Genomic DNA, 21,081 nt, shown 5'->3' on the forward strand with positions numbered 1-21,081 from the left:
CATTTTTATCATTTTTTTTAGATTCCACATAGAAGTGATATCATATATTTGTCTTCCTCTGACTTACTTCACTTAGTATGATAATCTCTTGATCCATCCATGTTACTGCAAATGGCATTGTTTCATTCTTCTTTATGGCTGAGTAATATTCTATTGTATATATCTAACACATCTTCTTTATCCATTCATCTGTCGATGAGCATTTAGGTTGCTTCCAGGTCTTGGCTATTGTACATAGTGCTATGAACATTGGGGTGCATGTATCTTTTTGAAGTAGAGTTTTTGTCTTTTCTGGATATATGCCCAGAAGTGGGATTGCTAGATCATATGGTAACTCTATCTTTAGTTTTTTAAGGAACTGTTCTCCATAGTGGCTTCACCACTTTACATTCCCACCAACAGTGTAGGAGGATTCGCTTTTTGCCACACCTTCTCCGGCATTTATTATTTGTAGACTTTTTAACGGTGGCCATTCTGACCGGTGTGAGGTGATACCTCATTGAGGTTTTGATTTGCATTTCTCTAATAATTAGCAACACTGAGCATCTTTTCATGTGCCTGTTGGCCATCTTTATGTCTTCTTTGGAGAAATGTCTATTTAGGTCTTCTGCCCATTGTTTGATTTGGTTGTTTGTTTGTTATTGAGCTCCATGAGCTACTGTGACCCCTCTTGACCCATGTTGGAGGATGGTGCTGTGTGGCAGGTAGCCTCTGAACACTGCCCAGTTGGCTTCTGTGACTTGTGCCAATGTTTTTGCCTCATGCCTGCCTTGGGAGTCCCTGGCGGTCATGAAAATTTTTCCCCAGGCTCTTCCCTCAGCCAGGACTCATAGGCCCATTGCCCATTCATTGTCATCCCTGGCACAGTGAGTGCATCCTCTCTGTAGCAGGAAAGAGCCTTTCATCAGTCTGGAATGCTTTATCCCTTAGGGCTGAGCTCTTGGTGATGCTCTAGGCTATGGGATTGGGAGGGTAGGACAGAGTTTCAGTTGCTAGTTGGGTATAAGTCCTTGGGCCCAAATCCCTCTCACACTCACTTCTGCATTCCTGGGATTCTAATGGTTTCATTTGCTCTAACTATTAAGCACCATGGCTGCTGTTCTATATTAGATTCCTATTAGACATTAGTTAACACATATAAAAGAAGTGTGTAGATGCTCAGATGGTCCTACGTTAGGTCAAGTATGAAGTGAAAATCTCCCCCCACGCCCATCACCATTCAGACAAATTCACAGTTCTGTGCTCCTTTCTGCAGCTGACAATTTGATATGGCTAATAGTTTGTCTTGTATCTAAACTGCCTCAAACTTCCTCTACTTTTTGCCTTTGCTAAAGGCATTCCCCATGTTTGGATTCAATCCACCCACTGACTGCTACTTATCCAATACCTCCCTGTGCTAGGTGCACAGGGGAGGCAAAGAAGCCTAATACTCCTCTTTTCTAGGAGCTTTCAGGCCAGTTGGAGAGACTGGAGGCGCATGCATAAAGAGGAAATGTACATTAAGAGAGATAACGGGATGGGGAGGGGATAACAGCACAGCACTGTTAAAACCATGATTACGGATTGCTTGGGTCAGGTTAACCATGGTTGAGGCGTGGCAGGGATCTAGACAAACTCACCGCAGGGCAGGCCTCTATTTAGGCAGCCCAAGCTGCTGAGCTGATTGCTGTCCCAGAGGGGAGGGCGCTGTCTCAGGATCATGGTCCTGGGGAGACTGCGTCCCACTTAGCCGGAGCGGTGCTGTTGACAGATAATCCAGAGCTGTCCATCATTTTGCTTTAACTGACATTTGGGGGTTATCTGTGTTTTTCCAGCAGCCTTCCCTCCTTCAAATTTGGTTGATTCTCAAACCAGTTTGCTCCTGGATAATTAAGAAGTAAAAGTATATATTTAGGCCATGACAAGGCAAAAGTTAACTCAGGTCCCACCTCCTCTTTGAGTTGACTCCCAGCGTTAGGTGACCTGATTGGTCTTTCTCCTGCGGCTCTGCTTCCACTCCTTTCGTTGTGTTTTAGATCAATCATGGGCTAAACTGACTTTTGTAATATGAAGGGGGTTATAACCCTCTTCATGGCATGGTTTCTGTAGGAAACTGTATTCTGTCCTGAGGTAGTAACAGCACAGCTGCCTCTCCTTCGACCCCTCCCACAGCAACACAGGGGCAACTGCTCTGTCAACTCCCTGGGTCCGGGGAGGGGAGGGGAGGGGAGGGACTGGGAGGGGGAGGGGGAGTGGAGGGGAGGGGAGGGGGAAGAGCAGGGAGGGGCTGGGAGGGGGAAGGAGAGGGGAGGGGAGGGGGAGGGGAGGGGAAGGGAGGAGCAGCAGGTAGGCCTCACTCCTCTCCTTTCAACATTCAACCAGAGCTGCTTGCTTTTTATCTTGACTGTATATATGTTGGGCTTCAGCATATGATTCCTTTCAAACATTGAATCCTGCTGTTAAGCAAAAACTATTGAAAACCACTGTTTTAAGAAAGTGGGTATGAAGAGGAATGCCAAACCTAGTGATTTAAAAGAAGTTTGCTTGTGGACTTGACATAATAATCTGGAGGGGCAAATGCACTGTGAGTCCTGGACATATTCCAGGTTCATGCTCTCTTGACTTTGTTAAGTTTTAAAATCATTGTAGTCTAGAGTCTTCGATCCGGCATGCAGACGTAGTGTATTTTAAAGATACGTACCTTTAAATTTTTGCATTGTTTGCATTTGCATTAGGGATATAAAGGTTTTTAGAATTTGTTTATGAACTGTCCTTTACCTAAACGTACTTTTTCTTCCCATCTTCTAAAGATAACACTGAGAAGTATTCTATTTTCTTTGTGTCCAGGCTAGAAATTACTAAATTTCTAATTAAAGGTATGGTAACGGGTTATTTTCCTCATGTGGGTCATTGTACCCTCTGATGTTTTGCCATGAAACATGGCTTCTGTGGCTAGAGCACTGCTCACCGCCTGCTTGCTGACAAGACGTAATGCTGGGACGTGGTAAGAGCCAGAGCTGGGAATCAGAGGCTGGCGTTCCTGACTCTTGCACACCGTGATTCTAGTAAGTTCTTAACAGCTCGATTCCCAGGAACAAGGATACTAGCCTTGCTGACTGCACAGGCTTGTTTTGGGCTGAAATGAATAATGCTCTCTGAAGGCTTTTTGCAAATGTCAAGAGCTCTACACACCCACGTGGTTGTTTCAGCTGAAGTGAACAGTGCTCTGCATTTCCCGTGAAAATGACACTTGTCTAAGGACATTGTGAGTTATCTTTCCGTATGTGGAGATTTAGTTTCTTCAAAGAGAAAAAGAAAACTATAAAAAGTGTAGGACTTAACCTGGAGTAATGACGTGGGGATTTTTCGTAATCTTTATATAAATGTCATTTTTAAAGAAAGAAAGATGGATTATCATGCTTGTATATCTGGAACTTGAGTTTCCTTGTTCGCCACCATGCTATTACTATTCTTTACAGACTTGGCATTTATGTTTTAAGTCCAAAGAATTTCTCATTCTTTAATTGTATTTAAAACAGAGGTATGACAAAGGAGAAGGTAACAACAGCAATGCTTTATAGTTTCTTTATCTCATGTCCATGAAGTAATAATTAGTACTAACAGGAAAGCATTAATATTTGGCACATATGTTTTAAGTGTGCAAACAGCACATTCCAGGTCTTTTGTGTTAAAACAGAGAGACAGGCTTCCCTGGTGGCGCAGTGGTTGAGAGTCCGCCTGCCGATGCAGGGGACACGGGTTCGTGCCCCGGTCCGGGAGGATCCCCCATGCCGCGGAGCGGCTGGGCCCGTGAGCCATGGCCGCTGAGCCTGCGCGTCCGAAGGCTGTGCTCCGCAACGGGAGAGGCCACAACAGTGAGAGGCCCGCGTACCACAAAACAAACAAACAAACAAAAAACAGAGAGACATTACAAAGATGAATGCAGACACAGTAAGCTGTATCTTTTTTTCCTAAAAGAAATGTTAGCATGTTTACATAGCTATTCATTTCAAAAAATCGTTGGGTTTTCAAACCTAGTACAACAGAGCTGCACTTGATCCGTTTGTATTTAGAATATAGTGTGTCCCTTTCCCTCATCATGTGTTGTTACAGAGGAAATGGGTTTCAGCATACATGATTCAGGTGGGAGAAAACTGCCTATTTAATTCCAAACTATTCCTCAGACTGGAGGAAAAAATCTCTTTTGGAGAAGTCATGTTTATTTTAGAGTAACTGTAGCTGAACAATTTGTTTGTTAATGCAGAAATACAAACAGCTTTATTGAACAAAATACTATTTTCTAGCTGCCTTACAGAAATGATTTACTCAGGAAAACGGAACAAAATTTCTCAGTTTCACGAATCAGCTTTGTAACTATTTTGCCAGAGCTTTTTTCCTTGGGGTGGGCGAAGCAAATAAAAAAGTTTAAAAGCTCATATGTGTCTGTTTTGTTTTAGCTTGGTGTGTTTCTTAAGAGTAAATTCTGTGTGTCTTTGCAGTTCATCAATATGTGTATTCAGAAGCTTTTCAAGTTCTTTCGCTCGCTTCTCCTCCTCCAGAAAGAAATGCTGTGCGGCCAAAGAAGCGGGGAAGGCTATATCTGGGGGCGACTGAAAAAAGAAAAAGAAAAGTTAGATGAGGAACACAAGGTCTTTTACAAAAAGTTTTCATATTTCTTGGTATGCTTCACCCCTGACAAAACACTGCAACTCTTAATGAAATAATGTCTCTTAAGCTGAACTCTCTACACCAGTGTAATACAGTTGCTGCTAATGAAACCCTTAAGGAACGAAAACAGCAAGTGAAGAGTATAGTCGAGTCGGGCAAAGAAAGCTTATAGAGGAAAGAAACTTAAGGCTGGGCTTCAAGGGGGCTCGCTGCTGCATGGAGGTGGCCAGGTGAGGTGGGATAAAAGCATGATGTATAGTGGAGGTGGGTGCGTAATGCTGGGCTATCTTGTTTGTCCAACTGCAGCTGAGAACACTTCAGTGATGAGTGCCTGCTTCCACCCTTCATGGGGTATGGAAGTGCTCAGTTAACTGTGACCTGTGTAGTGCTTATTTACACACACACACGCACACACATACAATGTGTGGCTGAGGAATAAAGGGCAGTGATACCATAATTTTACAGTGTTTCTTTCAACATAACTTGTTCAGTTAATTAAAAAAAATAAGTTGGGGAAATCTGTACTTTAATCTTTTAGTTCTGCGGCACCCCCCCAGACTTTTCTTCAACTTTTGTTTTATGGGAAGAATGGGATTTTTATAAAGCGTTTGGAGAGTCAGCGATCTGTATGCAGGTGAACTCTGTTATAGGGGGATGTAGTTCACAAGTCTGGCCTCTGCCAGAAGTGTAGGGATTGTGGCAGATGACAGTGGAGTACTGCCAGCTTATCCAAGTAGTAGCCCCAACTGTAGCTGCCGTGCCAGGTATCACATCTTTACTGAAGTAGAATGTCACAGTCTTGGGGACATGGCATGCTGCTGTTGATCTGGCAAATGCATTCTTTTTAATACTCAGTAAGGAGGAAGATCAGAAGCAGTTAGCATTCTCACAGGATAGACCGTACACATCCATGTTCTTGCCCCAACATGATGTTTTATGTTAACGATGCTGTCATAATACACTCTCAAGGAGCCTGGACCACCTGGACGTTCCACGGACTGCAGACTATAGGACATGATACAGTAACATGAACATCATGCTAAGCCCTGATGAACAAGAATTGGCAAGCATGTTGAAGGCTTGGAAAGACACAGGTACTCCAGAGTGAAAGGTAAACCCCAGAAGCAATTCAAGGCTTGACACTTTGTTTGTAGGTGTCTGGTGATATGGAACATGTCAGGACATCTCCTTTTAAGCACAAATTAATGCACCTTGCATTTCTTATCACCGTGAAAGGAGCATAAAGCTTGGTAGGTCTCTTCAGGTTTTGAAGGCAGCATGTTCCACTCTTGGGAGGAATAACCTGACTCATTTATTACGTGGACACAGAGGCAGTTTTGTTTGTTTTTGAGCAGGGCCCAGAGCAAGAAAGGGCTTTGCAGTAAGTTGGGAATGGGGGGAAAAGCAGTCCTGCTAGTTGGGTGAAATGACTTAGCAGCTCTCATACTAGAAGAATTTCTCATAGAGAAGAGTGCTCTGTGGAGCCTTCGGCAAGGTTCGGCGGGGAGTTGTGTTACAAACCCTTGAGATTCTGCAGCAAGGCCATGCCATCTGCTGCAGAAAACTGTATACTATTTGCAGAACAGTTCCTGTCATGCTGGTGTGCTAGTGAGACAGAGCATCTAAGAAGTAGACAGGATGACTTGCTCTAGCGTCTGTCCTTGGCCACGCCAGTGGAAATTATGCATGGGCCGAACAGCACCATCTCCCTTTTACCCAGGTTCATCTAGCTGCTGTTCCTGTTGAATGGCTGATCTGCTTGCAGTAGAGGCCAAAGCTGAGCTTCTGATGTGGCACCGTCCCTCAAGGACATCAGCCAGCCTCTCGGTGGCAATTAGATTACATCAGGTCCCTTACACTTCGGAAAGGGCAATGTGTTATCCTTACCAGAACTGATGTGTATCCTATAGTCTGCCTTTCCTGCCTGCAGGGCCTCGGTCAGCACCACTATCCGAGGGCTCACAGAGTAACTGATTTACTGACATGAGATCCTGATTAATAATAAACGAGCCTACTTTACAGCAGAGGAGTGTGGCAGTGAGGGCGTGACCGGGTATCTAGTGGTTCTACCACATACAGCATGAAGTGTCTCCAGAGGATGCTAGCCTGGTAGGCTTCTTGAAGGCACAGCTGAGGAATTAGCTTGGAAATCATATCCCGCGCGGATGGGGTGCCATTCTTCAGCGTAGGGTAGAGACTTTAAACCAATGGCTGTTACAGGCTGCTGTGTTTGTAACAGTGATCTGGGAACAGAAGGGAGGATGTAGGAATGGCTTCACTCTCTGTTGGCCCTCTTGGAGAACTTGTTCCTTCTCTCTGTCTGGTTGGTCTACAGGTCTTTGGTCTCAGAGAAGCAATGCCTCTCACCAAGTGAGACTGTAAGAGTCTCCCTAAACTTAAAGCTTTGGCTGTACCTACTCACTTTGGCCTCCTCATGCTGACAGATCAGAGGCACAGAAAAGAGGGACTATACTGGCGGCGGGAACTGACCCCAAGCATCATGAAGATGCATAATGGAAGCAGTGAGGAATAGGTTTGGAACTCGGGTAATCCACTGAGGTGGTCTTTTGGTGCTCTCATGCCCAGATTGAAGTGTAGATGACAAACCACATCCTGATAAGGGCACGGGAACCAGGGGCTCACCCCACAAGGCAAGCCACCTGGACCAACAGAAGTGCCAGCTGAGAGGGGCGGGAACCTAGAGTGGGTGAGGAGATGATGAGTATCAGTCAAGCCCTTGAGACAGCATCAAGGGCTGTAGTTTGCTCTACCAGCCCTCCTCTGTAAATTTTCCCAGAAATTATAACCAGCCAGAATCTTGGAGAAGCTATGCCTGAATGGAATGAACAACATGAAAAGCACATGGCTCTGAGTGGTTCAAGGAGTGGACCGCAGTGGATGCCGCTGGTGCTCTACCTGGATCCCTTCACCAGGCTGGTGCATCTATCCTCCAGCTGCTGCGGGTTTTGGCTGCTAACAGCTCAGAGCTGGCCACTTCTCTGGAGATCTGCCTGTGGCTAAACTGGAGCCTCCTGCCTCACCTGGGAAGTTACTATTCCCCCCTCTTCTCAGAGGCAGTGACTGATTGACACAAGGCCCAGAACACCAGCCAAGAAGATGGCAGAGTAGAAAGGCCCTGAGCTCACCTCCTCTCACAGGCACATCACAATCACAACTGTCTGCAGAACCACCATCGAAGAAAAAGACTGGAACCTTCCAGGAAAGATCTTCTACAGTGAAAGGCATAAAGAAGGAACCACAACAAGATGGGACTTGCGATATAATCAAATCCCACACCCTCCCAGGTGGGCGACTCACAAATGGGAGAATAATTATATTGCAGAGGTTCTCCCACAGGTGTGAGAGTCCTGAGCCCCACATCAGGCTCCCCAGCCTGGGGTTCCGGCACTGGGAAGAGGAGCCCCCAGAGCATTTGGCTTTGAAGGCCAGCAGGGCTTAACTGCAGGAGCCCCACAAGACTAGGGGAAATAAAGACTTCACTCTTAAAGGGCTCACACAAAATCTCACGTGCACCAGGACCCAGGGAAAAAGTAGTAATTTGATAAGAGCCTGGGTCAGATCTACCTGCTGACCTTGGAGAGTCTCCTGGAGAGGTAACGAGTGGCTGTGGCTAACCCTGGGGACAGAGACACTGGTGTCAGACATACCGGGAAACACTCAACTGCAGGAACAGTCCTGACAACTGACATCTTGGATCAGTAGCACCAAGACCAGGCCCCACCCAACAGCCTGCAGGCTCCAGTGCTGGGGTGCTTCAGGCCAAACAACTAAGTGCGCAGGAACACAGCCCTACCCATCAGCAGACAGGCTGCCTACAGACTGAAGAACCCACAGCCGCCTGTGGACACACCCCTAGACAGGGCCCAGCCCACCAGAGGGCCAAGACCCAACTCTACCTACCAGTGGGCAGGCACTGGCCCCTCTTGCCAGGAAGCCTGCACAAACCTCTAGATCAGCCTCACCCACCACAGAGCAGACGCCAGAAGCAAGCAAACTACAATCCCACAATGCAGGCCTCCTGGGACTAGCTGGGCCCTGGCCGCGCCCAGTAGCAGGCCAACGCAACCTTCCAGACACCTTGGACCCCACAGTCAACTGCCTCCCCCCGCAGTGATCTGAAATGAGCTCTGGGATCCCAGGGCCCTGCAGCCAGACTCTAGGAACCAGCTCTCCCGGCCACTATTCCAGCACTAACCCCAGGATCTGGCTTTACCTGCCAGTGAGTTGGCGACAGCCTCAGTCTTTGGGACCCTGATTCCACCCACCAGTGAGCACTAGCCCCAGGGCCCCCTAGGATTCCACAACCAGCCGCCTCGTGACCAGGCCCCACTAAACTGCAGCCAGCAGCAACTGCACAAGGCAGGGCCTGGCAACCAACCAGACTAGGGGCCAACCAAGCCTACCAGACCACCCACATAGCCTGTCATAAGAGGAGGACCCACCCAGCCCTCTTAGGGGGAACCCCTAGAGCCTATACCGTGGGTGCACTGCTCGGATGCATAGGATGCCTTCTCCAAGGTCGAGAAACGTTAACTTACCAACCACATACATAAAACTACAAATAGCAACTTAGACAAAATGAGGTGGTAGAGGAGTATGTTCCAGACAAGAAAAATCTTTAGAAGAAGAACTAAGTGATATGGAGATAGTCAATCTACCCAAGAAAGAGTTCAGAGTAATGATCATAAAGATGATCAAAGAACTCAGGAGGAGAATGGATGCACAGAGCAAGAAGTTAGAATTTTTTAACTAAGAGTTAGAAAACATAAAGAACAACCAAACAGAGATGAAGAATACAATAACTCAAATGAAAAACACACTAGAAGGAATCAATAATAGAATAAATGATTCAGAAGAATGGATCAGTGAGCTAGAAGACAGAGTAGTAGACATCACTGTCGCCGAACAGAAAAAAGAATGAAAAGAAATGAGGACAGTTTAAGAGACCTCTGGGACAACATCAGGTGCACTAATATTCACATTATAGGGGTCCCAGAAGGAGAAGAGAGAGAAAGTGCCCAGGCAAATATCTGAAGAGGTAATAGCTGAAAACCTCCCTAACCTGGGAAAGGAAATAGTTACCTAAGTCCAGGAAATGCAGAGACTCCCATACAGGATTAAGCCACAGAGGAGTACACTAAGACACACAGTAACCAAAATGAAAAAAAAATTAAAGATAAAGAGAGAATACTAAAAGCAGCAAGGGAAAAGCAACAAATAACATACAAGGGCATCCCCATAAGGCTATCAGCTGATTTTTCAGCAGAAACTCTGCAGTTCAGAAGGAAGTGGCACAATATATTTAAAATAATGAAAGGGAAAAACCTACAATCAAGAATACTCTACCCAGCAAGGCTCTCATTCAGATTGGATGGAGAGATCAAAAGCTTTATAGACAAACAGACAAAAGCTAAAAGAATTCAGTACCACCAAACCAGCTTTACAACAAATATTAAAGGAACTTCTCTAGGCAAAAAAGAAAGGCCACAACTAGAAACAAGAAAATTATGGAAGGAAAAACCTCACCAGTAAAGGAAAACCTAGGAAATCATCCACACACAAAGCTAGTAGGGAGGTTAAAAGACAAAAGTAGTAAAATTGTCTATATCCACAATAAGCAGTTAAGTGATACACAAAACAATTAGATGTAAAATATGATATCACAAACAGTAATCGGGCTTCCCTGGTGGTGCAGTAGTTGAGAGTCTCCCTGCCAATGCAGGGGACACGGGTTCGTGCCCCGGTCTGGGAAGATCCCACATGCCGCGGAGCGGCTGTGCCGTGAGCCATGGCCGCTGAGCCTGCGCATCCAGAGCCTGTGCTCCGCAACGGGAGAGGCCACAACAGTGAGAGGCCCGCGCACCGCAAACAACAACAACAACAACAAAACAAACAAACAGTAATCATGAGGGAAGGAGAGTACCAATGCAAGGCATTTAAAATGCATCTGAAATTAAGAGATTAGCAACTTAAAACAATCATGTGTATATGTAGACTGCTATACCAAAACCTCATTGTAACTACAAATGAAGAATCTATAATAGATAAACACACAAAAAAGAAAAAGGAATCCAAACATAACACTAAAGATAGTAATCAAATCACAAAAGAAGAGAACAAACGAAGAAAAGGAAAAAAAAAAAAAAGACCTACAAAAACGATTAACAAAATGGCAATAAGCACATACATATCAATAATTACCTTAAATGTAAATGGATTAAATGCTCCACTAAAATACACACACTGGCTGAATGGATACCAAAACAAGACCTGTATATTTGCTGCCTACAAATTACCCACTTCAGTTCTAGAGACACATACAGGCTAAAAGTGGGGGGATGGAAAAAGATATTCTATGCAAATGGAAATCAAAAGAAAGCCAGAGTTGCAGTACTTATATCAGACAAAATAGACTTTAAAATAAAGGCTGTTAAAGAGACAAAGATGGACACTACATAATGATCAAAGGATCAATCCAAGAAGAAGATATAACAATTGTCAATATATATGCACCCAACATAGGAGCACCTCAATATATAAGGCAGATGTTAACAGACATAAAAGAAATTTACAGTAATACACTAAGAGTGAGGGACTTTAACACCCCGCTTACATCAATGGACAGATCACCCAGACAAAATCAATAAAGAAACACAGGTCTTAAATACCACATTAGACCAAATGGACTTAATTGATATTTATAGAGCATTCCACCCAAAAGCAGCAGAATACACATTCTCTTCAAGTGCACATGGAACATTCTCCAGGATAGATCACATGCTAGGCCACAAAACAAACCTTGGTAAATTTAAGAAAACTGAAATCAAATCATGCATCTTTTCTGATCACAACGTTATAAGACTAGAAATCAACTACAAGAAGAAGAATTGCAAAAAGCACAAACGTGGAGGCTAAACAATATGCTACTGAACAACCAATGGATCACTGAAGAAATCAAAGAGGAAATTAAAAAAAATATCTAGAGACAAATGAAAAGGAAAGCACAGCAATCCAACACCTCTGGGATGCAGCAATAGCAGTTCTAAGAGGGAAGTTTATAGCAATACAATCCTACCTCAGGAAACAAGAAAGATCCCAAATAAACAACCTAACCTTACACCTAAAGCAACTAGAGAAAGAAGAACAAACAAAGCAAAAAGTTAGTAGAAGGAAAGAAATCATAAAGATCAAAGCAGAAATAAATGAAATAGAGACTAAAAAAAATAGAAAAGGTCAATTAAATTAAAAGCTGGGTCTTTGAAAAGATAAATAGAATTGATACATTTTTTTAGCCAGACTCATCAAGAAAAAAGAGAGGACCCAAATCTTAGAAATGAAAAAGCAGAAGTTACAATGCAACCAACACAACATAAAGACAAAAGATCATAAGAGACTACTATGAGCAACTATGTACCAATAAAATGGAAAACCTAGAAATGGACAAATTCTTAGAAAGGTATTGATACAATCTCCCAACACTGAGAAATAGAAAATATGAACAGACCAATTACCAGTGCTGACATTAAATCAGTAATTTTAAAACTTCCAACAAAAAAAGTCCAGGACCAAATGGCTTCACAGGTGAATTCTATCAAACATTTAGAGAAGAGTTAAGACCTATCCTTCTGAAACTATTCCAAACAACTGCAGAGGAAGGAACACTTCTGAACTCATTCTGTGAGGCCATCACCCTGATGCCAAAACCAGAAAAAGATATCACAAAAAAAGAAAATTACAGACCAATATCACTGATGAACATAGAAGCAAAAATTCTCAACAAAATACTAGCAAACAGAATCCAACAACACATTAAAAGGATCAAGTGGGATTTATCCCAGGGATGCAAGGATCCTTCAATATATACAAATCAATCAGTGTGATACACCATATTAAGAAATTGAAGGAGAAAAACCATATGATCATCTCAATAGATGCAGTAAAAGCTTTTAATAAAATTCAACATTCATTTATGATAAAAACTCTCCAGAAAGTGGGCATAGAGGGAACATACCTCAATATTAATAAAGGCCATACAGACAAACCCCCAGCTAACCTCATACTCAATGGTGAAAAGCTGAAAGCATTCCCTCTAAGATCAGGAACAAGATAAGGATGTCCACTCTTGCCACTTTTATTCAACATAGTTTTAGAAGTTCTAGCCACAGCAATCAGAGAAGAAAAAGAAATAAAAGGAATTCAAATTGGAAAGAAGTAAAACTGTCACTGTTTGCAGATGACATGATGCTATACATAGAAAGTCCTAAAGACGCTACCAGAAAACTACTGGAGCTCATCAATGAATTTGGTAAAGTTGTAGGATACAAAATTAATGTACAGAAATCTGTTGCAGTTCTATACATTAACAAGAAAATATCAGAAAGAAAATTAAGGAAACAATTCCATTTACCATCGCATCAAAAAGAATAAAATACCTAGGAATAAACCTACATAAGGATGCAAAAGACCTGTACTCCAAAAGCTATAAGACACTAATGAAAGAAATTGAAGACCACACAAACAGATGGAAAGATATACCATGTTCTTGGATTGGAAGAATCAATATTGTTAAAAATGACCGTACTACTCATGGCAATCTACAGATTCAATGCAATCCCTATCAAATTACTAGTGGCATTTTTCACAGAACTAGAACAAAGGATTTTTAAATTTGTATGGAAACACAAAAGTCCCCAAATAGCCAAAACAATCTTGAGAAAGAAGAACGGAGCTGGAGGACTCATAATCCCTAACTTCAAACTGTACTACAAAGCTACTGTAATTAAAACAGTATGGTACTAGCACAAAAACAGACACATAAATCAATGGAACAGGACAGAAAGCCCAGAAATAAACCCATGCACTTATGGTCAATTACTCTATGAGAAAGGAGGCAATAATATATGATGGAGAAAAAACCATCTCTTCAATAAGTGGTGCTGGGAAAAGTGGACAGCTACAGGTAAAAGAATGAAATTAGAAGATTCTCTAACACCATATACAAAAATAAACTCAAAATGGTTTAAAGGCCGAAATGTAGGACCAGATACTCTAAAACTCCTAGAGGAAAACGTAGGGGAACACTTCATTTCAGGCACCCACTCCCGTGGTCATATTCTTGACATTGTCATCAGTGATAATTGCATTACTTACTAATAAAGATTTTATGCAACCCACCTATTATCCTTCCATCTGACTTAGTCTAGTATTCCCACTTTCTCATATCTTCCTTCTTTTCTAACTCTGCTCATATTCCATATCCATTATGATAACCATTCAGCAACTTGTCCCTCCCTATATCCTGGCTTTATCCTAGGTATTTGGTAAAACCCAGGCCTAATTAAACTGCCTGCACCATGCCTGTACCTGAGCAACTGAATGCTGGGCAGGTGGATGGAGGAGAAATTACATTACTGTAGGGACTGGTTTCACTTGAAATTCATGACCACAAATTCAAATGGTTAGTTAGCACTGCCTGGCCATTCTACTGCACTTCCCTAGTATGTTCACTTTCTCACTCATGGCATTGTGGCCTTGCCTCTTTCTCAGGTGGAAACTCCTTCATCTCTCCACACCACTTGCACCTGGAGCCATATTTTAGGCCATACTCTGTTTCAGAGTCTTCCTTCTACCTACACTGTGGATTCTATTCCTTCTTACCTGCTTAATGACTTTGCTTCTACAAATGAACCTCATCCCTCCCTGGGTCCCACCCCACCTCTTTCACCATCAAACTTTCCTCCTCTCCTTGAAGATGCCCATTGGACCACTAAATGTTATGGTCTAAGGCTCTGTCTTGGGACAACTTTTCCATTTATACTCTTTTAAGTATTACCAACCAGTCTGATAGATTTAAGTATCAGCCTTATGCTGATTGCTCCCATATTTTATTTCCAGCTCTGATCTCTTCCTTGATTAACAGGTTCACATATCTATTGCCTATTTAATATCTCCATTTGAATGTTTAATAAACACTTTAAATTTAAATGTCTAACCTAGAAATCATGATTTTCTCCTCGAACCCTGGCTCCTTCCTAGCCTTCCATGTCAGAGAGTGGTATGAGCATCTACCTGAGCTCAGGCTGAGATCCTAGGAGTCATCTTTGAGTCCTCTCTTTCCCTCGCTCCCACAGCCAACCCACTGTCAAGTCTGATCTCTCCAAAACATTTCCTGGATCTAACATGTGGTTCCACCTCCACCGTTCCCAAGCCAGCAGCATCATCCCTTGCTTCGACTACTGAAATAGGCTGACAATTGTTCTCCCCACTTCTACCTTTGCCCATCTATAATTTATAGTTTATTCTTTATTTGGCAGTCAAATGGATCTCTTAAAAATTTTTAAACAGATCATATACTCCCCCACTTGCAACTTTCCCATGGCTTCCCATTGCTTTAAAATAAAATCCAAATTCCTTCCCATGGCCTACAGTCTCTACATACCTGGACTTCCCCTGCCTATTTCTCTGTCCCCATTCCATTACATTCTCTCTCTGTCCTTCTAAGCTCCAGACCACCCCCTTCCCTTTTTCTGCTTCTCAAACTTACCAGACTTCTTCCTGCCATACAGATTTGCACCAGTGGTTCCCTCTGCCCGAAGTGCTCTACTTCCAGACCTTTGCAAGGCTGGATCCTTTTTTGTTATTTAGCTCTCATCCTAAACGTCCCCTCCTTAGTAATCATTTTCCTGGCCACTCAACCTAAAGTCATCCCCCATACTCTCATCACTTCCTATCACATCGTCTGCTTTCTTTTCATCATTTTTTATAGGATTTATAACTTTCTGATGTTTTCTTACTTGTTCATTTGTTTCTAGTCATTAACTGTTCCCTCTTTTTTGAGATAAAATGCACATAAAATAAGATTAACCATTTCAAAAGGGACAATTCAGTGGACTTAGCACCTTCACAATTACTAAAACCACACCTCTATCTAGTTCCAAAATATTTTCATCGTCCCAAAAGGAAACGCTATAGCCATTAAGCCACTGCTCCCTCGTCCTCCCCCCCCCCACCTTTACTCCTGGTAACCACCAACCTTCATTCTGTTTCTATGTATTTACCTATTCTGGGCATTTTGTATAAATGGAATCATATAATATATGACCTTTTGTGTCTGGCTTCCTTCACGTAGCATAATATTATCCAGGTTCATCCACATTATAGCATATGTCAGTACTTTGCTCCTTTTTGTGACCGAACAGTATCGCACCATGTATACATACCACTCTTTGTTTATCCATTCACCCATTGATGGAGTTCTCATTTTTCACCAGTCTATAGACTTGTCTGTCTCATCAAAGATGTGTTTAGAACAGAACCTGCCATACAGCGAGGGCTTAATACATGTTTATTTTATCAGTGACTGAGTGAATGATGAACTCTAGTATTTAAGGGACAGGTATAGGAGGGAGAACCTTGGAAGCAGACTGGGAAAGAGTAACCAGAAAGGCAGTAGGGGAATCAGTGGAGAACAGCATCTTAGAGGTCAGAGAACATAAGAGTATCAAGAGAAAAGGATTAAGGAAGATCAGTTCTTTAAACTGTGTATTTAATTAACAACTAGGATGTCACTGGTGGTCTGAGTAGGAACAGTATTGGTGTAGAAGTAAAAATGCAGCAGTGGATGGAAATCACTGGACCCAGAACGGTGGGTTGGGCTATGTCTTTCAGGAAATTCTAGGGCCACCATCACATCTTAAGTTCCCTGTGCCCAGACCTACAACAGTAGAGAATTTTCTTTCCTGGTTGACTCTGTAGTTATGAACTCCTCAAAGGAATAATGTAGAATTTTAGAGGTGGAAAGAAACCCCGTGTTACGTTATACAACACTCTTGAATGCTTTTTGTGCCTGCTAGTGCCAGGCACTGTTTTAGGTGTTGGGGTTAAAACAGTAAACAAAAATAGAAAAAAAAAATCCTACTTTAATGGAGCTTAAGTTCTAGAAGAGGGAGGCAAACAAACAAAATATCTTACGGTAAAGTGCTATGGAAAAACAAAAAATAGGATGAGGGGACAGGGAGTCTACAAGGCAGGTGCTACTGTAGGGTAGCTGTGCAGGTGTTTCTGATGAGGTGATATTTGAGCAGAGACAAATCATCCTAAAATCCTAAAATCATCTGATATTAGAACAATGAAGGATTTAGCAGTTCATCCCTTTTTTTTCTCTTGCTGGACTGGAGTATGTGCTTACTTTGGAGTACTTAACGATCAAAGTTTTGTTGATCAAAATTTGCTAAGTCCCCTTAGATGTTCCCTTAGCTTAAATGAGGAAATTTATTTACTTTACTTTATTGTTATGGAATTTTGTTCTGTTCAAATAATTTTGGCATTTTATGTTGAGATGAAACAAAAGAGAATTTCAGGGCTATAGAGATCTCTAAAACATCCAAAGTTAATGGATTTATGTCTTCTTCTTCCACAATAGCTTAAATCTTACTACTAGTCTCTCCCAAAGAAGGTGACAGATTCCAGAAAAGCAGAAAAGTACTCATGGGATGCCTAACCAGTTTAAACATTTTCTGGGTTTTTTTGTTATTGTTTGTTTTTATAATTTGTATCTAATAGTGGTATATCATGGAGAGGCACTGAAAAATTACATAATACACTTGAATATAAGCAAAGGTAACTGCTAAGAGTACTACTAGTTTCTGAGGTGAAAAACCTACATATCTTTTAAAAATATGTGATTATGTTCAGTAAATCAAATCACAAGGTAGAAAATTTCAGCAAAGAACTGGAAACTAAAAAGAAAAATCAAATGAAAATCTAAGAACAGAAAAAGAATAAAACTGAAATTAACCTACATGAGACCACTTCCTCAAGGCTGGGAGAGGTGGCTCTTTATCTTATGCAGAGAAACCAACACAGAGAGTCAGGGAAAACGAAGAACAAAGGAATATGAAATTTAAAACCCTTCCCACCTGTTTTATGAGGTCGGCAAAATATGATACCAATGCTTGACAAAGACAACAAAGAAACATTACAGACTAATTTTTCTCATGAACATAAAGCAAAAATTCTAAACCAATACGAACAGACCAAAGCCAGTAATCAAGTGTGTTTATTCTAAGAATTCAAAGTTGGGTTAACAATCTAACGTCAAGAAAAAAACACCACATTAACAGGGCAAAGGAGAAATTATATGGTCATTTCAATAGCAGTGGTAAAAGCATCTGATAAATTCAATATCAACTCGTGAAAACAAAGTTAGCAACCTAGGAATAAAAGGAACGTTCTTAATCTTTTAAAAGGAACCTACAAAATATATATAGCAAATATTATGTACAATGATGACATATTGAATGCTTTCCCTTTGCAATTGAAAATAAGAGAAAGATGCTGGCAATACCACTTTTACTACTGAACGTTTACTAGAGGTCCTAGTGTACAATAAGGCAAGAAGAAGAAAAGAAAGGTATAAAGATTTGAAAGTAGGAAGTCTAACTATCATTATTTTGATTCTGAATATAGAAAATTCAAAGAATCTACAGAACTGGAAAACATGTATAAATTCAATTGAATATTTCCATGGGAAAAGGGACTGAGGTCATACCTTGCACTATATGCAAAAAATTAATTCCAGGTGTATACTTAAGTAAAAAATAAAGAGTCAAAGCTTCCGGAAGATAACATAGGATAATATCTTTTATAACTTTGGGACAGGCAAAAGCTTTAAATAGGACACCAAAAATATGAAGCATAAAGGAAAAGATTCATAAGTACGAATGTATTAAAATTAGGAACTTCTGGTTATCAAAACATTCCATTAAGGGAAGAGGCAAGCAAGAGTGGGAGAAGAGACTTGCAATACATATACTCAACAAAGGGCTTATGTCTAGAATATACCAAGGACTCCTATAAATCAAGAAGAATAAAGAGAATCCAATAGAAAATTAGGCAAGAAAATCAAACAGATACTTTACAAAGGAGGATATCAAAATAGCCAATAAATTTATGAAAAGGTGCTCACCTCATTAGTCACCAGGAAACAAGAATTAAAATCACAATAAGATGTTGCTACTAACTGACCATAAAAGTTAAAATTAAGACCAATAACACCAACTGTTAGAATACAGAAAAGGAGAATACTCACACACTACTTGTAGGGATATGAACTGACTCAAACAGTTAGGAAAACAGCTTGACAGTACCTGCTAAAGCTGACCTTATGCATATTCTATAACCTAGCGATTCCACTCTTAGATATAGATCCAATGGAAATATGTACACATGTGCACCAAAGGACACTTGCAAGAATGTTTTTAGAAGCAGTATTTTGTAATTGCCCCAAACAGCAATAATTCAAATATCTGTCAATAGTAGAATGGATAAATTGTATCAGTATCATTATATAACACTATCATTATATATAGTATTTATATACAATGTAATACTATAGAGAAACAAAAAGGGATAAACAACAGCCAACAATATGGATGATGACTGTCATCAAACAATGTTGAAACAATGTTGAGCAAGGGAAGCGATACAAAAGAACACATATAGTGTAATTTATATACATTTATATAAAATTTACATTTATATAAAATTTACAAATGGCCACAACTAATTTACGATGTTAAAGGTCAAGACAGTGGTTATCTTGGGAGCGAATCAGAGTGACTGGAAGGGCACAGAAGGGAGCCTTTGGAGTACAACTAATGCTCTTTTTATTACTTGGGTGGTAGTTACACTGCTGTGTTCCCTTTTCAATAATTCATCAAGCTGTCCAATTCTGATTTGCACATGTTTCTGTATGTATGTCCGAGTCAATAAAAGAGTTTTTTTTTTTTTTTTTAAAAAAAAGGCACAAAAAAATCACTTGTAGCTCTTTAAAATATACAGATCTTTGAGGGGTCTTAGAATGTGCAGAGGTGACTTGCATTTTTTTTTAAAAAAAGTCACCAGTAATTCTGGCCTGTTCTAGAAGTGAAATACTTCATGAAACATTATGAATCCTTTCCTTCTATAGGTAGTCATGGCCAGATGATTCACAAGACCCATCTTGGAGTCCTATTCAAGGAGCAATGTTTTTTTTTAACCACTATGTACACATCAGTATATCAGTATCAGTGGAAGAGTAATCACCCTGTAAAGGAAAAAAACCAATAATCAGCAACTCACCATTGGGAATACTTCATCGTCACTAACCAAAGGACTTGTCATTTCTTCGGTTTGAAATGGCGAAGGCGGCAACGAAGGTGTTGCACTTTCGTTTGGCTCACGATCGTGGCTAAATCTAAAAGAGAAGGACTGGTTGTCGTTATTGCCCCCAAGGACACCTGCTTATTTATGGGGCTAAGGATTTAAATTTCTCTGATATCTAACTGTGAGGAAAACACAACAAAACGTTTGTGCTTGTTATCTGGCTATTTCTTGGAAAATAATTTTGCTGATAATTTCTATTCCACTTAAAAGACTTAGAACAATTAATAATGAAGCAGAAAACTTTTATAATTGTTAAAAAATATTCTGCCATTCTTATTGCCTACGTTTTTTCCCTTTCTATGTTTTACTGTTTTATCTCTTGGCCATTTAATTAAATAATATGAAAACAGTTTGAGAAAAATTTCAAAACAGTTAACACGGCTGCCCTTGACAGTTCTAAATAGGTACTCTTTTTTTTTAAATTTTCTGTTTCACTTAACCTCACTGGCTTTCTTAGCAGAGTTATTCCTTTTTTTGTTTTTTTTTTTTTGATGCTAATACGTCTCTGTATAATAATAATTCTAATTTCTAAGGAGCTTAATAATTTATAGCATGTTTTCAATTTACATCATCTCCTGAACTCCTCCACCCTTAGTTGTATGACCTTGAGCAGGTGACTATATCTTTCTGTGACCTTAATTTTTTCATTTATAAAAAAAGGTTATTATGAGAATTGAACTCCACAATTTGATGAAAGGCGCAGTATAGAATTTGCTGTTTGTGCTAAGATATGGGGTAGAAGATGAGACTGAACAAAATACCAGTGAGATTTTAAATTTTGGTATGCTGACTAAACAAATGAATAATGAAACAAAGAAACAAACCAACTTACCCTAAAATTTTACACAAAAAGGTCCTAACAGTAGGGGCTGTTTGGAGCTAGATAAATATTTTTTCTGAGCCTTAATTCATGAAAATGGGGTTTAAATTTAATCAAAATCATCAAAGACCATGAAAACATAAAAACCCCTTGAATTTAAAATTATTTAGTTTTACTAATAATTCAAATTCTCCACAGGTATTGATTAACCATTTTCAAAGTCTTCATATTTTAACTTCACACCGTTCAAAAAAGTTACATTCTTTTCCTCTGTTCTTATCCAAAGACTAGCTATATAAACTTGTTTTTTATTATGCAAACATTTTCAAAGCTATGCATACAAATAGCAATAAAAGGTAAGTGAGGCATCTGTAAATTGGTACATAAAA

At 40.7% G+C, this 21,081-nt stretch overlaps 1 protein-coding gene across 1 annotated transcript in view; it reads right to left on the bottom strand.

The window, feature by feature from the left end:
- Window positions 1–4,412: 4,412 nt before the first annotated feature.
- DEUP1 (deuterosome assembly protein 1) overlaps window positions 4,413–21,081 on the bottom strand; it is a gene marked incomplete at both ends in the record, with an annotated part of 108,107 nt that continues 91,438 nt past the window's right edge. Inside the window, 2 exons of the mRNA XM_082844060.1 lie at window positions 4,413–4,589; window positions 19,789–19,903. Coding sequence (XP_082700186.1) covers window positions 4,413–4,589; window positions 19,789–19,903 — 292 coding nt within the window. The remainder of the gene's footprint in view (window positions 4,590–19,788; window positions 19,904–21,081) is intronic.

This window comes from Leucopleurus acutus (assembly GCF_964270905.1).
Source record: "Leucopleurus acutus genome assembly, chromosome: 8".
Lineage (NCBI taxonomy): Eukaryota > Metazoa > Chordata > Mammalia > Artiodactyla > Delphinidae > Leucopleurus > Leucopleurus acutus.